Source organism: Carya illinoinensis, chromosome 15 (assembly GCF_018687715.1).
Source record: "Carya illinoinensis cultivar Pawnee chromosome 15, C.illinoinensisPawnee_v1, whole genome shotgun sequence".
Lineage (NCBI taxonomy): Eukaryota > Viridiplantae > Streptophyta > Magnoliopsida > Fagales > Juglandaceae > Carya > Carya illinoinensis.
In genome coordinates, this window is record NC_056766.1 from 27,604,236 (window position 1) to 27,615,203 (window position 10,968).

Genomic DNA, 10,968 nt, shown 5'->3' on the forward strand with positions numbered 1-10,968 from the left:
GCAGAAAAGGTACGTGATGGTCTGTTTGTTGAGCTAGTTGCTGAGCAAGGGTTGACAGGGGTTAGTAGTGATCAATTGGCTAGTCTTTCGGATCCTGAGATGGGGGATGGAAAAATAGTTTTGAAGAAAGATGTCTATTCTGATTCGGATATAAGGGATGCAATGAAAGCAAAGGTTGAGGATGTTCACAAGAAAATTCGTAGCAGTAAATGAGTAATTACCTGTGCTTCTAAATTGAATATATGATTAGTCCGATATTGTATTGGAATGTTAGAGGGGTGAAATCTTCTAATAGCAGGTTGAAAAAGATTATGAAAGTTTATAAGCCGAAGATGTTTGTGATAGCGGAACCTTTTTTACGTGATGAACAATTGGATGATGTTAAAAAAATGCTTGGTTTTAATTATGGGTTTTCAAATGGTGTGTGGAACGGTAAATTGTGGATATTGTGGATGAATGATGTTAATGTAAGCATGGTTAGTTGTGGAACTCAGCAAATTTTTGTTCTTGTGGCTGTTGGTGTGATGAAGTGTAAAATTTCTTTTGTGTATGCTAAATGTTTATATGAGCAACGGCGGGTGTTGTGGGAAGAACTTGCCAGGGAGAGCAATTCAAATGATCCTTGGTTAGTAACAGGGGATTTTAATATTATAGCAAATGATGGGGAGAGACGTGGTGGTAGGCCACGACCTGTGGTGGCTATGGAGGAGTTTAATTTTTGGATACATAATTGTGGATTAATGGAATTAAAATTCTTGGGTAAGAGTTTGTCATGGTGTAATGGGCATGCTAGTAATACACGGAGTTGGGCTCGTTTGGATCGTTCCTTGGTAGATCAAAATGTTTTTGATGCTTTTTCGGATTCAGTTATGAGATATTTGCCTAGTACGGCATCATATCATGCTCCTATGGTCATTTCGTTGGTGAAGAATGTTGAAGTCTATGGGCCATCGCCATTCCGTTTTCAGCAAATGTGGGTGGATTATGTTGATTCTGCTAGATGTGTTCGTGAGGCTTGGGATCAAACTGATGTTGGTGGTGCTCTTATGAAACTGGTGGCAAAACTAAAAAGGGTGAGAGTAGCTTTAAAAGGATGGAATAAGGTAGTTTTTGGGGGGACGAGTGGGCACATTTAGGAGTTGGAGGATCGAATAGAGAGGTTGGAAGAGCAGTTGCAAGTGAGGTATGAAGAAGAAGTGGTGCTTGACCTGTTGGCTTCAAAGATGGAATTGGATACCTGGACTCATCGTGAAGAAATTCGGTTGGCTCAGTGTGCTAAAGTTAGATGGTGGAATCATGGTGATAAAAATTCCTGGTATTTTCATGCTATTCTCAATAAAAGGAAGCAAGTAAGGATTATGGAGATGAGTCTTACAAATGGTACTATGTTAAAGACACCACAAGAAATTCATGATGGTGCCGTGAAATATTTCATGGATTTTTTGGGACAGTCTACTAGTGTAGTACTTTCGGATTTGGGGGAGTTAGTGTCTAATGTGATTTCGGATGAGGATAATTTGAGGCTTTGTTCTTTGCCTACAAAAGAAGAGGTGAAACAAGTAGTCTTCAGTATTCCTATAGAGAGTAGCCCAGGCCCGGATGGATTTGGTTCTGGTTTCTATCGTGCTTGTTGGGATATTGTGTGTGTGGAGGTGGTGGAGGCAATAAGGAATTTTTTTAAGGGAGTTCCTCTTCGCAGATTCTATATTGCTTCTTTTGTCGTGCTTATTCCAAAAATGTCTCAGCCGATGGGATTTGATAAGTTCCGTCCTATCAGTTTATGTTCCGTTTTTTACAAAATGTGCACTAAGGTTTTGGTGGCAAGGCTTGCCCCTTTATTGCCTGCTTTGATCTCCTCTAAATAGTGTGCATTTATTCAAGGTAGAAGTATTTTCGATAATATCAGTCTCACGCAAGAGATGGTGCATTCTCTTAACAAAAAGGCTTTGGGTGGTAATGTTATTTTGAAACTTGATATGGCCAAGGCTTATGATAGAGTGGAGTGGGAGTTTCTTTTACATGTGTTGGCAGGCTTTGGTTTTTCTCCTTCTGTTAATGCTCAGATTAAAAATTGTATTGCTTCCCCTTGGTATTCAGTCATGATGAATGGTACATCTCGAGGTTTCTTTCAAGGAGGTCATGGTTTGCGACAGGGGGATCCATTATCTCCATATCCTTTTATTATTATGGAGGAAGTTCTTCCTCGATTACTAAAGAAGAATTTTTTGTGTGGCAATATTAAGAGTTTCTCGTATCCGAGAGGTGCGCCTCTTGTTTCTCACCTTTTTTATGTAGATGATGTAGTTATTTTTGCTAATGGAAAGAAAAAGTCGATGTGAGCATTGATGAAGGTTATTGAGACTTATGAGTATTGGTTTGGGCAGCGAGTGAGCAAGGAGAAAACGACCATATATTTTGCTAAGCAATTCTCTGTAGTGTGGAAGAGGGATCTTATCAATATCACTGGTTTTATAGAAGGTAATTTTCCTTTTACTTATCTTGGTGCACCGATTGTTAATGGGAGGCTTACTAATCTACATTTAGATCCTATTCTTAATCGGGTGAGGAATAAGCTTGGGGGGTGGAAATTAAAGTGTCTCTCTGTTGGGGGAAAATTGATTTTGTTGAAGAATGTTTTATCTAGTATGCCTATACATATTATGTCTATCCTTCAATTGCCAAAAGGGATTTTGAAAATTCTAAACAGGCTTCTTAGTTCATTTTTTTGGGGTGAAAAGGATGGTAAGGAAAAAAAGAAATGGGTAGGATGGAAGTCAATGTGTAAGCCGACTGAAGAGGGGGGGAATTGGCCTTCGTGATTTTGATGACGTTCAGACTTCTCTACACATGAAATTTGCATGGAAAATTATGACTGGGAGTGATCTTTGGTCATAATTTTTTCATGCTAAATATGTTGGGGATGACCATGTCTCTTTAATAGACCCCAAAAAGGGTTCAAGATTTTGGAAAATGGTGGTTAAATGTATTCCAGCGGTGTTAGAAAATTCGAAATGGAGAGTCCAGGATGGGAATATTTCTTTTTGGTGGGATAACTGGTTAAATGAAGGTCCTCTTGCTAATTCTTATCCAGTGATTGATGTGCCAAAGATGATGTTGGCTGACGTTAAAGTTGAAAATGGTTGGGATATTGAAGTATTGGAAAGACTAGTGGGAACACAAAAAACAGAGGAGATTTGTAGTTTCTTGGGTGCTCACAAAGATGGACAGGATTTACTTGTTTGGATTCATAATAAAGATGGCTGTTTTACTACTAAAAGTACATGGCAGTGTGTTCAGGTTAATTCACCAACGGTGCCTTGGGCTAAGTGGGTATGGCACAAAGCTCTACCGAAACAAATTTCTGTTTTAATGTGGAAGGCTTTTCATAACAGTTTAAGTGTTGATGATAGATTGAGGAGAGTGGGTATACCTATTACTTCCAAGTGTAATTGTTGTGACCAAGGAGGCTATGAATATTTAAATCACATTCTTGCTGCAGGTGATGTGGCTTCTGGGATTTGGAAGAGGTTTTCTCTTATCTTGGGAATTCCTTATGATCCAAATAAACGTTGGTTTGAATTGGTGTTAATGTGGCTTAGACGGGCGTCTACCAAATCCCAGATGGGTAATATTTTGGGCCTTATTCCTTCTATTATTATTTGGAAGTTGTGGCAATGCAGGTGTAAGGCAAGGATGGAAGGTAAATCCATATCGACAGAAGAGATTTGGAGGTCTATTTGTGTGTGGCTAGGAAAGTGCAATATTCCTTAACAAAAGTTACAAAGATTGGTTTTGCTGATGAGGAGAGATTGAGGGATTTGAACATACCGGTTTTACATATTAAAAAGGTGCAGGCTAAATTGGTTTGTTGGGAAAAGCCTAAAAATGGAAGATTTAAATTGAATATAGATAGTTGTGGCCTTGGTAATCCAGGAAGTTTAGGTGCGGGGGGTATAATTCAGGATTTGCATGGCAATATGGTGCTGTCCTTTTCGTGCTATCTTGGGGTGGGCTCTAATAATCATGCTGAATTGAAAGCATTGTTAATAGGGTTGAAATATTGTCGAGCGTTAGGTCTACATTAGGTGGACATTGAGTCTGATTCCTTGATTTGTGTATCTTGGGTTCAGAAGAAGCATTGTGGAGTTTGGTATTTGGAAGATTTTTGGGAGGAGGCTATGAGACTGTACGAAAGTGGGGATTTTGTTATTAAGCATGTTTATAGAGAAGGAAATGCACCGGCTGATTTTTTAGCTAAAATAGGAGCTCAAGGTTCAACCTTGGTTTTGCAATCTTTGTTACATGTTCCAAAATTTCTAGAAGGTTTGATTCGCATGGATAAATTGTCCTTGCCTTATGTTAGAGGTAATTAAGTTGATTAGAGGTCATTAAGTTGTTCTTTTATTGCTTAAAGGTTTGTTCTTGTTTGTGGGGAGATTTCTTTTAAGGCATGTAATTTTTCTATCTTTCTTGGTTCTTATGTAATTTTGGTATTCCTTCGCTGTAAGTGAGAGTATTTCTTAATAAATCTGGAAAGGGGTCACTCCTGGACATGTGGCCCTAACTCTTCTTAAAAAAAAAGAAGTAACTTAATCATACAATTTTAGCACTTCATCACACCCCCAACTAGCTTTTTGCTAGACTCTAGGTAAAAAAGTGAATGAATTCATGCAAAGGTAAAATTACCAACTACAATTTCAGAAAATCTTAGAATCACATGCCAAGAAATAGACTTGTTGAGTTTAAGAACACTAGAGATAGATTAATTTGAATTTTTGTATCAACTGGGAGATTTATACACCATTTCGTTAATCAACCAAAGGAATTAAATGTAACAAAGTTTGCTTTCCTTCAAGTGCATGGGAATAAGGTTAGAATTCCATGATCGACTATCAAGAGGCATTAACAGTTTCAATCATAGCAACTAATCTAAGAAAATCACATGGTATTACTCTAATTCAAAAGCATTGTAGTGGCGGCTTTTATACTATTACACTTTAAAGGGCACCTACTTTTTTATTTAGTAAGGACTCTGGTAATAGGCAGCTTTTTTCAATACACAAATGTAAATCATATATGATTTTTTTTTTTAATTTCTATTTCTATTTTTTTTTCTTTTTTCTTTTTGATTCCTTGCTTGTCCCTTTCCTCATTTAATTCACTACAGATTTCTTCCTAAGCCATTAGGATATGGTTCATTAGAGTCCCAAACAACTAAAGTGTAAATCAACAAACAATGACCCAATGTAGTCCCTATTTTGACATATACTCATATTTGTACTACATTCCATATGTTGTATGACCTTAACAAATCATTTCTCTGTTCACTTTTCAGAATGTAAAATTCAATAATAGGGAATTTAATATGCTTTGAACTCATTACCAGCACTCCTCCAAGGTGGACCAACATATGTCTAAGGCATGCAAACAGAAAAATAAATTTTCTTCCACACCCCAACTAGATTGTAGCATTGTCCTCAATGATGCAAGAGAAATGAAAAAATTTACACAAAGAGAGCAGTTAAGGAGAAGGAAATGGTCCCATAAAATTTATAAATAGTCAACAGTAAGCAAAATATATAAATAGCCATAAGAAGAAGGAAATGGTCCCATAAAATTTATTCCCCAACAATCAAAACTTTCAATCACTAGTATGGGTTGCATAAGCATCATATTTCTCCTGGTGATTGCTCGTAATTTGAACATAGTTGGCCAATAAAATCTACTTTGAAAAATTTTAGCCACTATTTTGTGGGGCTGAAAAATGGCCACCATAAGCTTCCATATGGCAAAAATTTAAAACACCAAAAATTTCATTATTAGGCACACACTTCCTAATGATTTGATTTGAACAATACTTGAAAAGGTAGGGGGTCATTGTAAAAGAAACACTTAGCTTCAACTTTCAACCTTTTGATGTCTTGAGCAATCCAATGAAGTGGAGTCTTTCCTGTGACCAAGAAATTCACAAGATCAACATACCATGGTAAAATCTCAATTTAAAACAATTGTTCATCAAGAAAAGAATAAGAAATTAAAAGAAACTCCTCAGAAATTAAAGGCGAGAAATATGATCCGCCACCACATTTTCTACTCATTTTTTGTCTTTTATTGTGAGATCACATTCTTGCAATAGGAGTATCCATCTTACCAATCTTGGCTTGGTGTCTTTTTCTGACAATAAAAATTTTAAAATTTCATGATTAGTGAATATTGTGACAGGTGAACCTAGGAGATATGATATAAACTTATCCAATGCAAAGACTATAGCTAGTAATTCTTTTGGGTAGCATTCAAAGTCTTACTAGCTTAGTATATGACATATAGCAGCTTATCTGTTCACTGTCCAAGTGCATAGTCACTTGCAACACACATTAATTAAAAAGGAAGTGACCAATCAGGGGGCTAAATGATAGGTGCAATGATGAGAAATGTTTTTAGCTGATCAAAGTAATTTTGACACTCTTTAGTGCATTCAAACTTGACATCATGCATTAAAAATTAACCAAGAGACTTAGAGATAAAGCTAAAATTCCTTATGAACCTTCTATAAAAACCTGCATGTCCTAAAAAAGATCTAACACCTTTCACATTTTTAGGCATAAGCAAATTTGAAATTAAGTCTGTCTTAGCTTTATTTACCTTTATGCCTTGAGGAGATACAATATGCCCCAAAAGTATCCTTTGTCTCACCATGAAATGGCATTTTTTTCAATTTAATATCAATTGTTTTTCTTCAAATATTTTCAAGACAACTTGTAACTTAGACAAACATGCATCAAATTTTTTTCCAAAAACTGAAAAATCATCCATGAAAACCTCTACAATGTCCTCAATCAAGTCGCTGAAAATGCTTAACATGCATTTTTGAAAAGTGGCCAGGGCATTGCATAGCCCAAATGACATTCTCTTGAAGTCAAAAGTCCCAAAAGGACAAGTGAAAGTAGTATTCTCTTGATCCTCATGGGCTATTTCTATTTGATAATAGTCAGAGAAGCCATCTAAAAAACAATAATATTCATGTCCCGCCATTTTTTCTAAAATCTGGTCAATGAAAGACAAGGGAAAATGGTACTTTCTAGATGTGGTATTTAATTTCCTATAGTCTACACACATCCTCCAACCTATGGTCTCTCTAGTAGGCACCAATTCTCCCTTGTCATTTTCCACCACAGTTATACCAGATTTTTTTAGAACAACTTGGATTGGGCTAACCCATTTGCTATCAGCAATGGGATAGATGATGCCTATGTCTAACAATTTCAAAACTTATTTTTTTACCACTTCTTTCATTGTGGGGTTTAGTCTCCTTTGCATCTTTCTAGAGGGTTTTGGGTCCTCTTCCAAATATATCCTATGTGTGCAGATAAAATGGCTTATACCTTTGATGTTAGCAATGGAACAGCCAATGGCTAATTTGTGTTGTGCCAAAATTTCCAGCAACTTACTCTCTTAGTCAGGGGTTAAGAGTGCATAAATCACCACTGTAAATGACTTCTCTGGCCCAAGGTAGGCGTATTTAAACTTCGAGGGCAATGGCTTTAATTCCAGTGGTCTTCTCATTGGAAGGTTGTGCCTAGTTTTGTAGTGCTGGTAGTGGCTCAAATTTGAATTTCCACTACATCTCATTTGAATTTCCTATAGCACAAGGAGAAGAAAATTGATTAGTGGACTCAATTAAATCAAGGGAGTCTTGTAAATCCTCCTAAAGTTCATCACAATTGTAATTTAACGAAGAGTTTTCAGCAAGTAGGGATTCCAATGCATTGACTTCTTCAACATCTTCAAGTTCTTGAGGTTGCCTGCACATATTAAAGATGTTCAATTCTAAAATCATATTTCCAAAACTCAACTTTAAAACACCACTCCTACAATTAATTATAGCATTAGAAGTTGCTAGGAAGGGTCTTCCTAAAAGCACAGGTGGTGAAGAGTTTGAGTGGGATGACAACTTTATATCCAATACCACAAAATCCACAGGGTAATAAAATTTATCTACTTGGACCAAGATGACCTCAACAATACCCTTAGGAATTTTTATGGATTTGTTGGCAAGCTGCAAAATGATTAAAGTAGCTTTTAATTCCCCTAGCCCCAATTGTTCATACACACCATAAGGTAGCAAATTAACTCCCGAACCTAAGTCTAGCAAGGCCTGACCAATCTTAGAATTTCCAATGACACATGAAATGGTAGGTGAACCAGGATACTTGTATTTAGGTGGTGTGTGGTTTTGAATAATGGCACTAGCTTGCTCAGTGAGAAAAACCTTTTTTTGCACAATTAGTTTGCGTTTCACAGTGCATAAATCCTTTAGAAACTTAGCATAAGCAGGAATTTGTATAATAGTATCAAGAAGTGGAATGTTAATCCTAACTTGCTTAAAAATTTCTAATATTTCAGCATGCTATTTTTCTTTATGCAAAGAAAGCAAACGATGTGGAAAAGGTGCAAGTATTGGACATGCATCATTATTTGAATCTGAAGTGATTGGCTCACCACTAAATAGGGGAGGGTTAGCTTTTTTACCTAAATTTCTTGCACTATGGGCAGGGATATCCATAACCTTACCATTCCTCAAAGTTGTAATGGCGTTCATTGATTTCACATTGGCCCCTTCACCATTATTCTGAGATAGTTGACTTTGCACTTGTGGATTGGGTTGGGTTTGAGCTAGGAATTTACCCTTCTCTTGGTTACTTAGAGTAGTGGTTACTTTAGTAACCTCTGACGTTGTTGATGGCTTGGGCATTCTAGTTGTTGACTGTGGCCTGACTTTGCATAACTGTTGTAGGGTAACAGTTAGCTGCTAAATAGAATCTTTCACTCCCTTTTGCTGCAACTGGGGGGGGGGGCTGATTTGCAAAATAAGAGGGTCCCGAGCCTTGGCCAGCTGCTACATAAGGGGTATACTGACTTTGTCCTTGTTTAGATGGCCCATGTTGTTCATTTTCCCAGCTGAAATGTGGATGACTTCTCCAACCTGCATTGTAAGTATTAGAATAAGGTCCAGAAATATTCTTAGAAATCATATTCACAAGGTTGGATTGATCAAGTAACACTTCTTTACAAGTAGGAATTGTTAGACATGCATTAATTGCATGCCCTAAATATTCACATATGTTGCATTTTTCATTGACTTTTTTAAGCTCTAAAGACTCTAACTTTTTAGACATGAATGCAAGCTTAGCATGTAAATCATCAGATTCTTTCAAGTGATATTTACCACCCCCACTAACACATTTTTTATTTTTAGATCTATCATACAAGTCAGAAACATCCCAAAATTGATCATTTTCAGCCAAATAGTCAAAATATTTAGAGGCTTCCTCTGCCCCTTTGCTGAAGAATTCACCATTGCACATGGTTTCTACAAATTGCCTCATTTTTGGTTGCAGCCCCTCATAGAAAAAGCTAATAACTCTCCAATTCTCATACCCATGGTGAGGACATGCATTTGAAATGTCTTTGAATCATTCCCAACAATGATAAAATGTTTCCACATCCTTTTGGAAAAAATTCATGATTTGTCTTTTCAAGGCATTGGTTCTATGCATGGGAAAAAATTTCTTTAAAGAAATTCAGTTTGCATTTCTTGCTAAGTTCCAATGGATCTTGGTCTTAAGGAATTCAACCATGTCTTAGCCTTGTCTTTTAAGAAGAATGGAAACAATTTTACTCGTATGACCTCTTCAGTGCATTTTCTATCCATAAATGTGGAACACACTTCTTCAAACTCTTTGATATGCAAGTAGAGGTTTGTAGATTCCATACCATGAAAGTGTGATGGAATCATCCCGGGTTTGAAATTAAAAGCATTTGCATTAAGAGGTAAAATGATGCAAGAAGGGGTGCTAGTCCTAACAGGCTGAAGATACTATCTAGGTGTCTTGTTTTGATTTACCATTTCCCTATCATAATGTTTATTTTCAGCCATGATGCTATTAGTGTTAGATGATGATTCAAGAGAAGGTGATGCAGAGTTAAAAGATGTCAATGATTCTGTCCTAAACAGTTGAGATGTATGGTCTCTAGTCCAACCATTCATACAAACAAGAGCAGAAAAAAAAAATAGAGAAAGGGAAAAAGAGGTTAGATATCACCCAGGCTATGAAGAGGTTCACAACTCCATAAACGTCCTCTAAGCAGTAGAGAAATGCTCTGATAAGCACCAGTTGTCCTTGGCAACGATACCAAAAACTTGACTCGGTCTCAAATGTGCTTCCAAGTGTAGAAGTGTCAAGTTGTATCAAGGATAAGTCCAGGATCGTATTCCACATGGACAAAGGATTATCAAAACATTTGTGAAATTTTGTTGTAAAAAATATATTGACTATGAGAGATGAAAAAAATAAAATGAAATGCAATGTGAGGAATCTTGAAGATGAATTAAGAAGAAAAAATGTATGAATTTAATTTTCATAAAATTAAGTCAGACTTAGAATTAAAATTTCTAATCAAAAAGACAAATTAACAAACACTTGGGTTATTGAAACTTTTGTGGATTTTTTTAGGTGTATGATTACTCCCAATGAATAACATAGTTGTTGCAATATAGATTGGGGTGTCGATTCCACAAGGAGATGGTAGAAGTACTAAAAGAGACCAAAAACTTAAGGGAACAAAAATCTAAGTAACAATGTAAGACAAATCCTTTCTAAAAGGAAATAAACCGAAGAGCCAAAACGTAATAATGAAAAGAAGTACTAAAAGAGACTAAATTCAACTTTCGTCGCCCAATAGGTAAAACATTTTGCTCGTCGCCTAATCCTCATCGCCAAGCCTTGTCACCAAGTCTTGACGCCCTTGGATCTCCTCACCTCTCGTTAGCCTAGATCCGTAATCTCTCATTGAATGTAAAAAATGCCCTCCTTTTGCAATGAATCTTCTCATTCACTTATCACTATGGATTCCGAATATTTTTCATCAAAACTTGGGCACTATGAAATTAAAGTTTAAATTGGAAAA

The 10,968-nt window shown here is 36.5% G+C and overlaps 1 protein-coding gene and 1 non-coding gene across 2 annotated transcripts; both read left to right on the plus strand.

Moving 5' to 3' along the window:
* The first annotated feature begins 332 nt into the window (after positions 1-332).
* On the plus strand, positions 333-1,865 carry LOC122296772. Its single transcript, XM_043106564.1, has 2 exons — positions 333-1,073; positions 1,137-1,865. Exons 1-2 carry the CDS (start codon positions 333-335, stop codon positions 1,863-1,865), a joined length of 1,470 nt encoding a protein of 489 aa, XP_042962498.1.
* Positions 1,866-9,435: 7,570 nt separating this feature from the next.
* LOC122298014 lies at positions 9,436-9,543 on the plus strand. Its single transcript, XR_006239072.1, has one exon. It is a non-coding gene; the product is annotated as a small nucleolar RNA R71 (small nucleolar RNA).
* The last annotated feature ends 1,425 nt before the right edge of the window (positions 9,544-10,968 follow it).